The 17,452-nt window shown below is 37.7% G+C and overlaps 2 protein-coding genes across 4 annotated transcripts in view; both read left to right on the forward strand.

Annotated features, from left to right (window-relative positions):
* Nucleotides 1-225: 225 nt before the first annotated feature.
* On the forward strand, nt 226-6,385 carry LOC133524508 (uncharacterized). Of its 2 annotated transcripts, none has more exons than XM_061860582.1 (5): nt 226-506; nt 1,198-1,831; nt 2,504-2,774; nt 3,369-3,512; nt 6,208-6,385. In XM_061860582.1, the coding sequence occupies exons 1-5, from the start codon at nt 461-463 to the stop codon at nt 6,382-6,384; spliced, it is 1,272 nt and encodes a 423-aa protein (XP_061716566.1). In that variant the 5' UTR covers nt 226-460; the 3' UTR covers nt 6,385. The 2 variants fall into 2 exon arrangements, with proteins under 2 accessions (XP_061716566.1, XP_061716567.1); XM_061860583.1 differs by having other exon boundaries at nt 1,243-1,831.
* Nucleotides 6,386-12,003: 5,618 nt separating this feature from the next.
* LOC133524607 (uncharacterized) overlaps nt 12,004-17,452 on the forward strand; it is a 59,076-nt gene continuing 53,627 nt past the window's right edge. The window contains exon 1 of one of the 2 annotated variants that reach the window (XM_061860732.1): nt 12,004-12,467. In XM_061860732.1, coding sequence (XP_061716716.1) covers nt 12,088-12,467 — 380 coding nt within the window. In that variant the 5' untranslated portion in view covers nt 12,004-12,087. The remainder of the gene's footprint in view (nt 12,468-17,452) is intronic. The other variant, XM_061860731.1, reaches the window with a different exon arrangement.

The following is a 17,452-nucleotide window of genomic DNA, read 5'->3' on the forward strand; positions in this document are numbered from 1 at the left end:
TTCGTGAGATATATATTATATATATCGTTGTCTAAATACCCTCAACACAAGCCTTATTGAGCTTACTGTGGGACTTATTCAATTTGTGTAATGATGTCCTATAATATTTATTTATTTATTCAAACCTCGGTCGCCCCGTTTAGAGCAGTGACTATATAGCGCATTTATTGTACCAATTGTACCTGTGTAATTATCATACATTCATTATTATGAAGTGGCGCAGGATAGGGCAGAGTGGCGCTCTCTTGTGTCAGAGGCCAAGATCCTGTTTGGGTCACTGAGCCAGTGAAGAAGAAGAAGAATAAATATATTAAATAATACACAGGCGGGAGGTTAAGTGTTCAGATATTTTCGAACACTTTTTCATTACTAACGTCACAATGTGCGTATTGACTGTACCGGCCACATCGCAACATCAACAACCATTGTGTAGCCACAAACAGCGATAGCGTTTCGCGAAATGGCCAAAGCGGTTGTGTTACTCTTCTTACTAGACTCTTTACCAGGTAATTCTTTAACTGTACATTGTCTCATTAAATATCATTGAACTTGTTGAACAACTTATGAACTGAAATAGGTCATGTATGGTATTTTTTATTTAAGAAAAAGTGACCAAGCCGAGCCGAGCGTGACCGGGTGGTGGTCTAGTGGTCACAGCGTAGGCTGAAAACGCCGTTTTCGATTCCGGCCTCGGCCACCGGAGGGCTTGATCACTTTTTTAGTATATGACACTTATTCCACGTTATAATTTATACCGGGTGTCCAGTAATGAATGGGTAACCTTCTAACCACCGACAGGGCACTTTAGGCTGGCTCAGAAAATGCGTTGTAATGAATAAAAAAAATTATGGAGACCAGTGTGACCAACTTTCTAACTATATTCTAAACAGTTTATCTAATACTGATTTTAAATTGGTTATAACACATGCTATTTACAAATAAAGATATGGCTTAGATCTTTAATGAAGTTAAGTAAGGTTCTAGCTATTAAAAAAGACACAAAAGCTCGATTATCTCGAAAACTACGAAACTTTTACGACCTATAAGTGCCTTTTATGGATCTGCCTAAGGTGCCCTGTCAGTGGTTAGAAAGTTATCCATTAATTACTGGAAACCCATCAGTACATAGCAAAGTGCCTACTTAAAAAAAAGCAAGATTGTTCCCTAGTCCTTAAATAAGTAATTAATCTTCTGCAGATTTCAATAATGTTATTAACACTACGCTGCATACATTTGAACCAGGTCTACTTGGAGTCCCATGTGATTCAACTATAACGGCGCCAATCTTACAAGTTATTGGTAAAAAACTGAATTTGACAGAAGAGTCAGTAGAAAAACTGCAACATATTGACTTACCAACTCGATATCAAAGTCACAAGTTCCAAGAATTGTCCCCGGAATCGTTAAACAATGTTGGGTTTCAATACAACTCTATTCAAGAATCGAATGAGTTTTCAATCGAGAAGAGGCCTAATTTCATTGAGCATATTTATACAGAAAACGTGACCGAAAACAAAGATGTTCTGGAGTCCCAAGCTGCTTTAAAAAATAAAATTTTAAATGCAAGTAAAGCGGAGTTTTATACAGAGAAGAATCCTAATTTTATTAATCTTAATTATTTTACAAATGCAAGTCAAAAAGTTCTAGAGTCTGTGGTTTTAAAAAGTAATGTGACAGACGAGTATCCGGAAAGCGCGCCATTTTTGGCGGCCATCTTTGAGACGGTTGGGAATGTGACCGCGCAGACTTGCGGGGGTGTGGTGGTGTCTTCGCACTGGGTGCTGACGGCTGCTAGCTGCGTTAACGTGTTGGGACCCTTTTATAGTAACTCGTAAGTATTGTTTGTCCACGCTATTAACTGACTGTATACCTTATTGCAAAGTCTTAAGGTTTAGAATGGACTTGACGAATCTATAAGTCTATAAGGGTTCCGTTTTTTGCCATTTGGCTACGGAACCCTAAAAAGTCTGGTTTACACATGGTCCTTCGAACCGGATACATTTTTCTCATTGACCCTATATCAGCTTTAATCAATGATATTATGTAACTATAGGTATGTTATACTCATGCATAAGGACCATAAAAATACTCCCATATTTATATCTATACCTACCAATAATCCTGTTTTTTTTTATATTAATTTTCTCATTCCATTCATCTTTGTCATATTCGTAGTTAAACATGAGCTTGTCTCTTTCTCTTTTGGCGAGCGGGAGCTCTCACTTGCTCAGGTATGACTAAAGGCAACTTATACAATTTGTCACAAGGTAAGCGCTTCAATTTTGGAACGCCTACAACCTATCTTGAGTTATAATAAATCATTGGCATACCTATATTTCTATATTTTTTATTTCATGACTAAGAGGAATACCTACCTGTCGTTTTCTAGCTACTTGATGAACAGAGGAAATATTTATACCTAGAATTCCCACTCGTAACATCATCTTCGATAGTTGCACAAAATTATCTCTATTTATATATAACTACCTGTCCAATTTTCCAGATCAAACGAAACAACAGATAACTCTTACTCAATAGTAGCCGGAGCCAAAGACCCTCTGAAAGACGGGACCGTACACCAAGTCTCCAAAATCTACCTCCACCCCACATCCAACCATTCAACGATGAATTGGTTATCCATGGTGGGTACAGCGAATGCCCCCAGCTTGGCTCTGTTGAGGGTGGAACCGGGGGTGAAGGGAGGGGAGATTGGAATGATGGAGAATAGGACTTGGAATGGAAATGGTAGAATATATAGCTGGGCTTTGCGGCAAGTAAGTACATTAAATAAATAATAAACAATAAATAAATGTTCTTTGTAATAAGGTTGAAAGTTGTATCTAGGGATTTTTCTTAAGAGATAGACGTGTGCACTGTTTGAAGATTTATTTGCGACTGGATTTTGACACATACATGCATACATTAATACGTTCACTCACACATGCTAAAAACGCATCTAACAATAAATATTGGACATTCTTACAGAAATTGACAAAGCCCTACAATAAGCTCAAGAAGGCTTGTGTTGTGGGTACTCAGATAACGATATATGTAATATACAAATACATAGAAAACACCCATGACTCAGGAACAAATATCCGTGCTCAACACACGAATAAATGCCCTTACCGGGATTCGAACCCAGGACCATCCAAGTTTATGGTTATAGATAACTCTGTTTTTGTCAAAACCCAAATGTATTTGTATAGAAACATTCATTTTTCAAGAAAAAGTCATTGTTCGAAACCAGTAGATTTCGCTCTCTGAAAATTTAAACATTATGACCCCAATACTCTGTGGTGGAAACCCATGAAAGCTATAATTATATTTATATTATGATATATAATTATGATGTATTATTTGTATAGAATCAGGTCGGTTTCGAGATGACAGCCATTGCATCGCCAGCTAAACAACTTAGTCCTGAAAAGTGCAAGAAAAAATACGGAATAGCAGAAAACAATACTACCATGTGTTTTACGGTGAATGAACCGACTACGAACCATACCAGGGTTAGTATAATAATTCGATAATATTCTTCAACGAACAGCAACTTTTTTTTAATACTACGTCGATGGCAAAAACATACGGCTCGCCTGATGGTAAGTAGTTTCCGACTCCGACCGACAACTCCAGAGGCGTTACATGCGGTTTGCCGACCCTAACCCTATTAATCCTAAGTTACCTACTTAATGATCAAAATAAAGTCGAGTTAACAGAAATCTTTATTACAAGCCACCATTCCAAAAACATTTAGACACGCCTCTAAGACACTGAAAATAAGTTCGTGTAAATATATTTTTGGAACGTTGGTTTGTAAAGATTTTTGCGAACTCAACTGTACATACATTCCGAGAAACTATTTGGTATGAGCCGGGGTACGAAACACGATCTGATTTGAATAGCCACCAGTAGGTACCACATTACAGCATTTTAGTATTTCTAGGGAACATTTTTTTTTAAATTAAATATATTGATGTATGTTTTTACTATACATACATACAATACATTAACAATAGTTATAATAGTTTCCTAAAAAAACAGCATCAAGGTTAAATGATAAATGGGGAAAAGCGTATTCACAAATTATTTTCTGGCTGAAAGTTAAAGTTCAAACCGTAATTAGAGCTGTCTCCATAAGAGTCAGAGGCACAAGACGACTCATTAAAGCAGGTGCAGGAATCTTATACTGAAAGTCCACCAAGACCCTTCTCTTCTACTACCTCTTCATATCATTATTCAAGGCAGCAGCTTTTTTTTTGTATACTTTATACTATTGTACACATCAATAAAAAAGATACAGAAAAAAACAGCGTCTGAAGTAGAGGTAAAAAACAGGCGGTCTTATCGCGAAAAAGCGATCTCTTTCAGATACCCTGTAGGTAGCGGAGATCGATAAATTTACACAATGTTAATAGGTACGGTAGCGGGTGCAACAATGCGCCAAAAGTATCTAATATTCCGGATAACTTTTCCAAATATAGATAAATCTCTAAAATTCACGTTCAATACTATATTTTACTGTCTTAATTGTTCTACATATAGAATCATCACAATTTGTTAAGCTCTTATAGAACTTCATTCGGTTCTTGTCTGTTTAATTTTTTTTTGTCTTTTAATTATTTATATAAGAATTCAAGCCTTGGCGACCCTCTACATCTCCAAGGATAATTTAATATATATTTTTATATTTTATCTCTGACACTTAGAGACTTGTACATCTCTAAAGAATTTTAGTATTTTATGGTTTTATTTTTTTATCATAGTTTTTTTTGTGTAATTTGACATTTAGAGACAGTATACATCTCTAATAAAGTATTTATTATTTCATAGATTCGATATTTGTAATTGTTTTTTTTTTTTTAATTTATTGTTTGTAAAAATGGACATGTAAAAGTGCCCCTGTGGCCTATTTGCTGAATAAATGTTTGATATTTGATATTTGAACGGTAGATACTTTTGACACCTTTTTAGGGTTCCGTAGTCAACTAGGAACCCTTATAGTTTCGCCATGTCCGTCTGTCTGTCTGTCTGTCTGTCTGTCCGAGGCTTTGCTCCGTGGTCGTTAGTGCTAGAAAGCTGCAATTTGGCATGGATATATAAATCAATAAAGCCGACAAAGTCGTACAATAAAATCTAAAAATTTAATTTTTTTTAGGGTACCTCCCCTACACGTAAAGTGGGGGTGAAATTTTTTTTTCGCTTCAACCCTAGAGTGTGGGGTATCGTTGGAAAGGTATTTCAAAACTAATAGGGGTTTTCAAGAAACATTTTTTGATAAAGTGAATATATTCGGAGATAATCGCTCCGAAAGAAAAAAAAAAATTGTGTCCCCCCCCTCTAACTTTTGAACCATAGGTCCAAAAAATATGAAAAAAATTGTGGAAGTAGAGCTTAAGAAAGACATTAAATGAAAACTATAGCGGATATGATCAATTTAGCTGTTTTTGAGTTATCGCAAAAAGTTTTCCCTTCATAGTGAAAAGACTTACTTTAATTAGGTACTGATTATGCAAATTTGTCTATTTGTTTAACTCGGGTGAAAGGTACCGTTTCACCCCTTGGTTAACAATTTACTATACTTTAGGCTCCAGTTTAGCTTATTGTGACGGAAGAGTAACTACGGAACCCTACACTGAGCGTGGCCCGACATGCTCTTGGCCGGTTTTTTCCGCTACTTTTGATGCTGACAGTACATACATCATTACAGTAGCTGCGCTGTAACTGTGCTGTTATTAGTAGGTAGGTACATAATTGGTCAAAGGCGCATAACCTTTCAATGATTGCTTACACTCGACAATTTGAGGTATTTGGCCGGGTGGTCTGAGGTCCAAGGCATTCAATTCAATTCAATTAAATTTATTTTCAGAACACGTGTACGTTCCATCGTGGCATAGCATTCGCCACGTAAGCTGAAGACACCGGTTCAATTCTGGCCTCTACCACTGGCTTGGTCACTCTTTCATCAGTATTATGACTTCTGCTTATTTCAGTTTATAATTATAACTAACCTAACCATCTTGCCTTCCCCATACACGACGCCGGGGCTGGATTGCCGCGTACGCCCACAACCCACAAGGCCCGGGTCTAGGGGCGCACACAACCAACAATGGTTTTGAGATGGAGAAGGGGTCTCCCTAAATTCCAAGTGCCTAGAGGCTCTAGGTCTCTAAATCCGGGCCTGAAAAGAACTAAATTCTCTTGCAGATGAGTTCAGGATGCCCCGTGGTACTCCTCCAAGCAGGGCGAATGGTACTCCTCGCCGTGGCCCTTACCGACGGCATACAACCGCTGCTCGCTTCCCCGCTGTCCGCGCATCGCGACTGGCTGCTCAAACTTACGAGGGAAAATGGTGGTAAAGATGACAATAAATTGAGGAAGTGAAGGTTTTTGTTTAGTTATCACCCTTTCGAGGTGGCCCAGCTAACGGAAACGATGTGCTTTGGTCTCACCTATTATATTTGGTTCGCCTATGAGTTCTTCGATTTCGACATTTTTCCGAATTCTCCAACTGCCATCGTCTCTTTTAACGGGTCCCAGAATCTTTCTTACGTTCTGTGACTAGAAGGCTGTTCTCCTCTTTGAGTGTTAGTGTCCAAGCCTCACATCCGTACATACGAATGGGGCGGGCGGATCCCGGGTGAAGATCGTGCTGTAAAGAGGGCATATTTGGGTCGACCGACTGGACGCCGTCCTGTAGGTCATCCTAAGTATCGGTGGGCGGATAGAGTGCAGGTAGATCGTCGTGAGCTCGGCGTCAGTGAAAACTGGCGTGTTTCCGCGCTGGACCGGGAAAAACGGCGTGCTCTTGCGGTGGGCCAAGACTCATTTTGGGTAATTGCGCCAAACTAGTAAGTAAGTATCACCCTACGGCGTAGCAGTTTTTCTTCTCTGTCACTCTTCATTGTCATCATTCACTTCCTTCCTTTTCTTTTCATAGATTCTCTAAATGTGGAGACACCTCTTAATGTAGAAGATAGGGTAAAACATTTCACTTACATTGTAAGAACCGCTTTTACAAAGTCTCTAGCCGTTGGAGGTTTTTAAAACTAATTTCGTTGGTGATTTTTACAATAGCCACCGCCGTTTTAAAATCTATAACGTTAATTATTTTACAGTACATATGGTGCTACTTTACTGCACTAGTGCGAAAATTAGCATATTACGTTACTGTATCGAACATTTAAAGGGCCATATGTACTGTAAAACGTTGTACGATACGTGTACGAATAGGTAATTCGCAACTCATGTCGATTTAAAACACTCCCTTCGGTCGTGTTTTAATTTATCGCCACTCGTTTCGAATTTTCTATTTTTCGCACTTGTATCGTAATGTACTATTACAGTACATATGGTGCTACTTAACCGCACTAGTGCGATAATTAGCACATTTCGTAACTGTGTCGACATTTTTGGGGCCATATTACGTACTGTAAAACGTTGTACAATAGGTAATTCGCAATTCGTGTCGATTTAAAATACTCCCTTCGATCGTGTTTAATTTAACGCCACTCGTTTCGAATGTCCTATTTCTCGCACTTCTATCGTAATGTACTATTTTCACATCACCTATTCGGGAAATTCACCTAAACGGGTGTTTTTCTGCATGAAAGTTTCCATAGTCAGGGACTTGTTTTCATTGCTCTTGAATTCCCATACTACCAGCAATATTCTAAAGTGACGATTGCTGAGCCCACTGAATATACAGGTTGTAAATTTAGTCACCTGCAGTAATTTACGGGGTAAATGTATTCTTAGGTCATACTGAGCAACTTTTACTACTGGACCATAATCGAAAATCGCGAAAAAAAATTAACTCTCCCATACATTTTGGCTGGCTGATGTTGATATTTTGTATGAGCGAGTAGATAGATAGATAAATCATTTATTTGGCAGCTGCAAAAACACACAATATAAAGCTTAAATCATCATAAAGAACACACATTATTACAGGAATAAAATAAAAATGGCACAAAAGAAAATTGAGACAACAAAATAGGAATAATTAATAAACAATAAAATAAAATAAAAGTACCTACCTACATACTGTGTGCGTTGCAGCAGGACAAAATAATAAATAAATAAATAAATATTATAGGACATTATTACACAAATTGACTAAGTCCCACAGTAAGCTCAATAAGGCTTGTGTTGAGGGTACTTAGACAACGATATATATAATATATAAATATTTATAAATACTTAAATACATAGAAAACGCCCATGACTCAGGAACAAATATCCATGCTCATCACACGAATAAATGCCCTTACCAGGATTTGAACCCGGGACCATCAGCTTCGTAGGCAGGGTCACTACCCACTAGGCCAAACCGGTCGACAAAAGGGTCACGGCTCAGTGATACTCTTCACTCTTTCGAGTAAAGTACTGGTTTTTTGCCGGAACCCAGGTCACAACAGATGTACAGTCGAGGAAATTGATTCTTTAGCAGGTTGTGGTTCACTTTACACTAGAAAGCTCATAGCATAACTATGTACATCCAAATTTACTTGAACCGCAAATTGCTAAAGAATCAATTTCCTCGACCGTACATTAAATAAAATAAGGGTATGTGTGTGTTACATGTTTTAATTAATAAATATGTATATATATATAATACTGAATTAATAGATAAGTCGGCAAGGGTGTGAACAGTGTGTAGGCCCCCTAGTCCTCGTGACTGCCATCTCCACCATGTTAGATTCTGAAATCGGCGACCAAAAAGCCAAGAGTAAATCTTTTTTTCGTATAAATTGTCAATTAACAGTGCCGAGTTGTGGGCAGTGGTATTTGTCGATAATGAAGTAAACCTAGTTCATTGAACTCTATATACATATAGTCAGTGGTTGTAGTTATGCATTGTACGGGTTAATACTAATAGTGATAGAATAACATTTACACCCACAGTCCGTAATCTAATAAAGTGAACATGTTGAACTTACGGGGCTTCATTGCAACGTAACTTGTTAGCCGGGGTTTAATTTTTTTTACATCACTTCGGTGGCAAACAAGTATACCGCTTGATGGTAAGTGGTTACGGTATGAAATTTGAGTTTCGGTACCCTTCTTCTTTAAATCTATATATAATATTTAAGTAACTTTTTGGGCAAAGTTTCATTTGGCGATTTTAAGTTATAAATTATAGGGACCGTGCGCGTTGGAGGGTCTGCCATCTTGTGGCCTGAAACGGAACCATAAACATGCACATACACGTCACGTGTTTTCTTGTGCATAGTAGGTTCTGCCATCTTGTGGGCAACATCGGAACAAAAAACATCACATTTACGCCTCGCGCCAAAAATCTGACGGCTCCTGTGCTGCCTCCTACAGTTCATGCACGCTCCCTATATGTATATGACTCAGATGACACCTGTCATCCTCCCCATCTAGCTTGAAAATTACTGTATATCCTTTCAGGAGAATCCATCCCAGATACTTTTATAAAGAACACAAGACATTTATTTTTAACTTTTGGTAAACAATCACAATTTTCCGAGCCCCTATTGAAAATTTATTCGATTTAGAAACGTGACGTATACCTAGTTTTTGCAAAGGTTACTTGTCACTTTTTGACATCTATCAATAAGGATATATATACTACGCCTCATAATGGCATTATCGCCATCAAAAAGCAGTTTTGCACTAAGATACAATAAGATGTTTTTTTTTATTGATATTAAGTAAAGCCAGAAAAGTTTATATAATATTACAGTACATATGGGGCTACTTTATAGCACTAGTGCGAGAAGTAGCATATTACGTTACTGTGTCGAACATTTAAAGGGCCATATGTACTGTAAAACGTTGTACGATACATGTGCGAATAGGTAATTCGCAACTCGTGTCGATTTAAAACACTCCCTTCGGTCGTGTTTTAATTTATCGCCACTCGTTTCGAATTTCCTATTTTTCGCACTTGTATCGTAATGTACTATTTTAGTCTCTAAATGTGCTCAAGAATACAGTGTTTAATCTTTCGTTTTCCTCGTTTTACACCATGTATAACCGCGAAAATAGAAGTGCGTAAATTTATAGCAACTATCTCTGTCACTCTTATTACGCCTTAATTGGAATAAGAGACAAAAATGCTGGAAAACTAGCACAACTTTTTTTTTTTTTTTTTAACAAACAGTCTTATAAAACATATAAGTAAATAAGCTACAGCTAGAATTTCTTATGATATAGACTTATAGTTTCCTATATGTAAAACATTTTATATATTTTTTTTTTATTATACAACGTCTTTCTCGCATACAAGACTAGCAATAAATTCTAGATAAACTACTTATTTAAATACAGGGTATTTATTTAGTCACCTGCAATAATTTAGGGGTTAATATATACTGAGCAACTTTTAGTATGGGACCAACCATGAAATCGCGAAAAAAAATTGTCTGTTTCATACATTTTGGTTGTCTGACCTTGACATTTTCTATGGGAGAGTTTTTTTTTTTTTGCGATTTCGGAGTTGGTCCCATAGTAAAAATTGCTCAGTATGACCTATACCGGGTGTTTCCTGTAACAGGAGCAATAAATTAAAATGTAGGCTGTACTTCTCAAACTGACCAACATTTGTTCAGCTACTTTTAAAAATAACTTATGTTTAGATTTTTATTACACTTTCAAGTTTATTCTAAGACGCAATGTATTGCAAATTTTGTTATGTTTAAAGCGTGACAAGCAACGTCAAAAATACTGATGTCGGCGTACATTGAAAATAATATTTAATTTGTATGAAAAAGATAAAATCTAAAGATTTCGTAATTTTTTAAAGTTGTTAATCAAAAGTACAATATATGGTTTAATTATTTGCTCGTGTTACAGGAAACACCCGGTATATTCAGCCTGTAAATTATTGCAGGTGACTAAATAAACATCCTGTATAATTTGCATCCTGTACCTAATTAAGATCATTATGAATAATGATAATGATTGGTAACAACTCACTTAACAAAAAACCGGTCAAGTGCGAAATCAATTAACTTGCGCACCGATAGGGTTCCATACAAACTTTCAATAATTTCATTTAGGCGCCATTTATTTATTACGTAAGATTTTTCCCTGCTTTTGACCCCCTCCTATCCCTATCTAAGAAAAAATAAGTATAGGCTGATCCAATCCCCCTGTATTAAAAGGAAAAAATGAATGTACGTTTGGTTTGTTTTAGTTTATATATTAAAAAAAAAAAAAAAAACATTTTTGGGACTTTTTTTGTACCTACAAAGGTACTGGAGTCAGTTTAACCTAACTCTGCATCGTGTTTGATAGCATAGAGTGTGGTATGATATGAGATATTATTTTATCCCCTCCCACCCACTTGTAAGAAAAAATACGACATATCGACCCCCCCTCCCTCTAAATCGTCTTTCGTAATAAATGAATGACGCCATATATTTTTTTTTTTACATTTTCCTTCATATGATAGCCCACTCGACCTTGTAAATAGACTTTTTATTTGATTAAATTTTGCCCCCGCATTGGATATTTTCCATTGTGGGTAAAGAAAAAAAAACACTGGGTTAGCCTTTGTTTATTCCAAATTTCGAATCGATAGCGTTAGTACCTATTTTCTGAGATATTTATCGATGCGACAGACAGACGGACAGAGTCGCACCATAAGGGTTCCTTTTAACCTATTTTGTACGGAACCTCAAAAAGAATCACTTTGTACAGTTCGCAACATCATTATTATCTAATTAAAGTAAACACATTTAAACCGCGGTGCATCTAGAGTTGCAGGCGTCCATTAGCTTACCGCGCACCATCAGGTAGAATGTATGCTTGTTAGCTAGCGATGTAGTTTATATTTGTTATTAAATGCTGGCTCATTTTATTTATTAATTATACAAAAATAGCTTCCGCCACTGACAAAAGAAAATTGAAACTGTTTTCGGCGCAACGCTGTATTATGACACATTGTGTTGGACTTAAGTACCTTATCTAAGCCGCGAAGTGAAACGTCCAAGTTCATTCATCAGCACGCGTCACGAAGAAAGTGGCCGCGGCAGTCAGTCCTCGACCTACCGCCGCGCCGCTCGCACGCGCCATGGACGCACGCGAATTAAAAAGTTAAATTAAAAAATCAAAATGTCATTCCGGAGGCTAGTGAGCGCGGTGAGGTCCGCGCGCGAAGCGCTCGCCCGAGGCGCCCCAATGGCGGACAATATATTAAAAAGTTTAGTTTCTGTTATTGTTATTTGTTGTATTGCTGTGTCTTCGCCGCCAAGCGCTTCAGCGAAGCCGTTTACGTTGAGTTTTCCCGCGGGATGGTCGCTGGCGGGGCTGGTCGGGAGTGTTGGGGCAAGATCGGACGACTCGGAGCGGCCCGCGGCAGGAGTAAAGCCGTATACGGGGAGAAGGGTTGGGAATGACACGCTGAGAATGATCTACTACTACGACCAGACGGTGGCCGTGGTGGAACTGGGCCCGGAGAAGCTGTTGCTCAATTGCGAGCTCATCGAGACCATGTAAGTAATCATAATTTTCAAAAAACGTCTTTCCTAAAGTTTTGTAGACGCAAAAAGATTGCAAAGGTGGATTAACTAATTTCTAAAAACTTGGCCATAAATAGTGCCTAATCAATCTAACCATTTGCCCTGAAAGACGTTATTTATAAAACTTTAGATTTCCTACATTTTTAAGAGCTATGTATGTAGTGTAACATAAAAAAGTTCTGTAATTAATTAGGTAGCCTACTTACAAAATAATATTTCGTATTTAGAAAAGCATCTTTGAAACTATGATCGGGATAGCGTAGGGACTATAGCCCCAACTATCACTTGTTGGAGGCCTGTGCTGACATTTATAATGACACCGACTCTATATTTTATAGGTAAGTATATAACAGTGTCTGAGCTCCCATAGCAACCAACACCCAACTAACCATTAGGACAAAACAATATATATTCGCATCCAAGCCGTACCTAGTTTGGCTTTCCCTTTGTTCATGATCTGTCCTGTCCTGAACTATTTGAACTTAAGCAAGCCGGTGGAAATCGGGTTCTATAGTCGCCCGGCACTGGCATACATACTCATCGGAGGTCAATTGTGTCGCTCGTAGCTCGAACTCATATGTTGGCGGTGATTTCTGAACAAAACCATACTAAACCGAGCCGAGTTGATCTCTCGTGATGGACAACTCAAATGATGCCGCGCAATGCATGCGGAGGAAGTTGCCGAGTGAATCGCCATTTGGGCAACTATGTTAGGTCTCGAAATTAAATTTATGGCAGGCAAATTTTTATTAAACACCGAAGTCCCGTAAGCGTGAGTCCCGTAGTAAATTCCGTGTTAAGTTGCCTACATATCCACCTCGTGGAGTATCTCAGGGTTGTAAGAACTCCTTGTGAATAGTAATAGGGTTGTTTCCATCTACAAATCTTAGGGCAGAATTGTATCCCAATAAATTATTTTGAATTATAAGAACATGTTAAACTACTTTTAGGGGACCTGTAATTACCATATTTTTGTAAATATTGAATTTAAAATGTCTTTTGCCACACGTCACGTGACCAAACTCGAAACGTCATTGAAGATTCTGATGACGTCACAACTCTCGGATTGACACTGTTGACAGTGAAGCGATAAACAACAAAAGACAAATGTCAGTTGACAGTTCGTATCTTCTACGGGTGTATGTAGTTATGTGTCAAACCGTAAACTGTGACGTCACACAATTTTCAAAGAGCGTTTTGGGCGCGAAAGCATCTGTCAAAATATATTTTGTTAATTTAACATATTTAAAGCCGTTTTTAGTATAAAAGTTGAATTTTAGGGCAACTTTTAGTTGATATAGAACGTAATACAAGCGTTTCGAAAAATTGGAAACAACCCTATTGGTGGTCAGGTTTGTCGTCCGTTGCCAACAAGTTCGCTGTGATTTGTCAATACGACACTCCGAGTCGCGTTGATCTCGCGTGATGGACAGATCAATTGATATCACACAATGCATGCCCAGTAAATTGGCTCCGTTTGGGCTTGCTCATACCCGGTTGGGATTCTTACATGAAGCCGATAATCAAAACGAAGGTTGGTCATAGACGGAATTAGGTATCTTTCCAGACGGCCTAGCCAAGATGCCAATCGTTTGCGCCGTAGCGAACGAAACGCTAATGCCTCACTGTCGCGCTTATTTGGAAGAGTGATAAGGAGATATTAGGTACCGTTTCCCCGCAGGGGCCTAAACAGGATGATAGTCGTGTATCGACAAACGCCGATCGAAAAGACAAAATGTATGGATAGGACAGATACTGCGAAAACTCATGTATTTATACACTATTTAAGTTTCTATTGGCGTTTTCTATCGACCATTCTCATTTGGCTAGGCCCCTTCTCTCGCGACGTTAAGGCTACGTTAAGGTTAACTGACATTATCTAAATTATCCAAGGATAATTCTACTACGTATAGTCTTCCAATTTTGCATGATGTATAAGTTAACACTATCCAATTTATTAATATGCACAGTAATTTACCTACATAGCTATCCCCATTTTTGCCACGGCTCATAGGAGCCTGGGGTCCGCTTGACAACTAATCCCCAGAATTGGCGTAGGCACCAGTATTTATGAAAGCGACTGCCATCTGACTTTCCAACCCAGAGGGTAAGCTAGGCCTTGTTGGGATTAGTCCGGTTTCCTCACGATGTTTTCCTTCACCGAAAAGCGATTGGTAAATATCAAATGATATTTCGTACATTAGTTCCTAAAAATTCATTGGTACGAACCGGGGTTTGAACCCGCGACCTCTGGATTCAAAGTCGCACGCTCTTACCGCTAGGCCACCAGCGCTTCATATATACACCGAATTTTCTAAATCGGTACCAACCAAACAAGACAAACGAGATAATTTAAAATAACGGGTTGTATTCGATTTGAACTACGTATTAATATTTATAATTACGTATTAATATTTTGATTACTTGCGTAAATAGAAATATGTAATTGATATTATAATGATTTAGACGGAATTATTGGCTATCATTAAAGTTTTCACATAGTTACGTACGGCTTCCTTACAGTTGCGTTCGCGCAGGTCGGTTCCTGTGGTTCTATTGGCTCTGCAGGCCGATTCAGATTTATTCAATTTGTTATAGTTTTGAACTGGTTTTGATGCGAGATACTTTGAGATCGCTCGCACTGATTGGTGCATGCGAAATTAAGTTGTTGCAATAATGCCCACATTGTTTCAGATTACAAAATAAGTTTATGGCAAAAAAAAAAACATTTTTGGTACAAGCTTTTATCGCTTACTGTACTTACCACGGGCAGCTAATACTCATCGAGACAATTCTAAAAACCCCAAACGCAATTAGGTTGCTATCACTCCACCTCCTGTCTCCATCGTCAGATCAGCTCGATGGTACCTTAATATTGTCACCCGACTTACGTACATATGTATGCAAATTTTGCTTCCTTGACACTAACTAAATAACATACATACAGCAGATTAAATAAAAGCTTGCAATAAAAATATTGACCGAGGAGCGCGAAGCGTGGAAAAAGCATTTCCATTTCAGCATGGACAAAAATGCTTTCTTATTTCTGTCTGGCTGTTAGGCCGTTCTCTCCTACTCTCGTGAAATTTAGGATTCACGTTTTTTGTTTTTTTTTTTTTCAAAATGGCGGGGTCTTGTGAGGCCTACAGCTCACAGAACCCCTATTTAAATTAAAATGTGCTTAATCGATATAATGTAATGTAACGCTCCAATCGAAGATGTCAAACGATAAATTGTAAACGTTGATGTTGTTGTCACGCAAGCATTTGCACATGGATATGATATTTTTTATTTGCATTCGTTTGCGATATTGAATATTTCTAGTTAGTGATATTGAATATTTAATGTAGGGCAGAAGTATTGTTTTGGCCAGATAACATTTAAAAAAAGATATAGAAAACTGTTTTTGTTAGGCCCACGTCGCCCACGCCTAACTCCGCCTCTGTCAATACCTACCAAAACTTCTTTTTCTTCTAAATTCAGAATAATTCACATAATTCTGGCATTAAATATAAGGGTATATTGTACGACCTTTAACTATGTATTTCGGATGAACAAGACCCTATATGGGTAGGTAAATAATTGTATAGAAGGCTATAGAAATATAGTATTAAACACCAACTAGCTGTTGACAAATCGTCCGTCTATCCTCGGGCCTTGTAACCAATGTGTACTCGATTGGAATGGAATATAGCTTATTATAGTGTCATTAGTGACAATAGCATTAGGTTTTAGTTTGATACGTAGATCCAATCAAATATTAATGAGTTGTGTCATTTTAGTCTATTTTTAATATTTACTTCAGCCTTATTAAAGCCTTATAACAATATAAAAAAGAATAAAGAAATAGGTAACGATATACTTTGAGATCGCTCGCACTGATAGGTGCATGCGAAATTAAGTTGTTGCAATTATGCCCAGTTCTAGACGTTCACATTGTTTCAGATTACAAAATAAGTTTATGGCAAAAAAAAACATTTTTGGTACAAGCTTTTATCACTGACTGTACTTTTCTTCCCACAGGTATCTAATACTCATCGAGATAATTGTAAAAACCCCAAACACAATAAGATTGCGTTGTTCTATCACAAAGTTCCCATGGCCACCTCCTGTCCCCATCATCAGATCAGTTCGGTACCATAATATTGCATTGTCACTCGACTTGCAAAATTTCAGCTCAATCGGAAACCGGGAAGTGGGTCAAATTTAGCTTCCAATTCCATGACTTGACCCACGCAAACAGACGTTGCGAAGATGCTTGTAAAAATGTAGAAATAGGCACCTATCAATTGTATTTTGACGACCGGTTTGGCCTAGTGGGTAGTGACCCTGCCTACGAAGCTGATGGTCCCGGGTCCAAATCCTGGTAAGGGCATTTATTCGTGTGATGAGCATGGATATTTGTTCCTGAGTCATGAGTGTTTTCTATGTATTTATAAATATTTATATACCTATTATATATATCGTTGTCTAAGTACACTCAACACAAGCCTTATTGAGCTTACTGTGGGACTTAGTCAATTTGTATAATAATGTTCTATAATATTTTTTTTTATTTTTTATTTTGAGAAATGTAGAAAGTCTAACCTTTGCTTATCGCGTCTGTAGATGATATTGTATAATATTTACATATTACGTTGGGACTTGCATGTATATTTTTCAAATGATGTTGACTCCACCATCAATATAATGGAGTGCAATCATTGTTAGTTGTGAGGCGGATACTTAGATACGATCGCATAGGTAGCAGGCATTTTATCTATTTGTAGTGGTAGCTGCATTCGACTTGTTGTAAAGGCAGCCTGTGGCATAGCTATGGTGTGTTTTGTGAACGGCAAGGTTTAGGAGTGATCTTTCAGATATGGTTATTTCAAATGCGTAAGAGAAAGTTATTAGATCTTTGGCGAAAATGACCTAATAACTGAATAGGTTTAATAACAGATTTGCGATGTCGCTAT

Source organism: Cydia pomonella, chromosome 13, assembly GCF_033807575.1.
Source record: "Cydia pomonella isolate Wapato2018A chromosome 13, ilCydPomo1, whole genome shotgun sequence".
Classification (NCBI taxonomy): Eukaryota; Metazoa; Arthropoda; class Insecta; order Lepidoptera; family Tortricidae; genus Cydia; species Cydia pomonella.

Coding starts and splice junctions, on each gene's coding strand:
- LOC133524508 (XM_061860582.1), top strand. CDS start 461: ATGGCCAAAGCGGTTGTGTTACTCTTCTTACTAGACTCTTTACCAG. Junction 2,775..3,368: donor ATAGCTGGGCTTTGCGGCAA/GTAAGTACATTA, acceptor TTATTTGTATAG/AATCAGGTCGGTTTCGAGAT. Junction 3,513..6,207: donor CGACTACGAACCATACCAGG/GTTAGTATAATA, acceptor ATTCTCTTGCAG/ATGAGTTCAGGATGCCCCGT.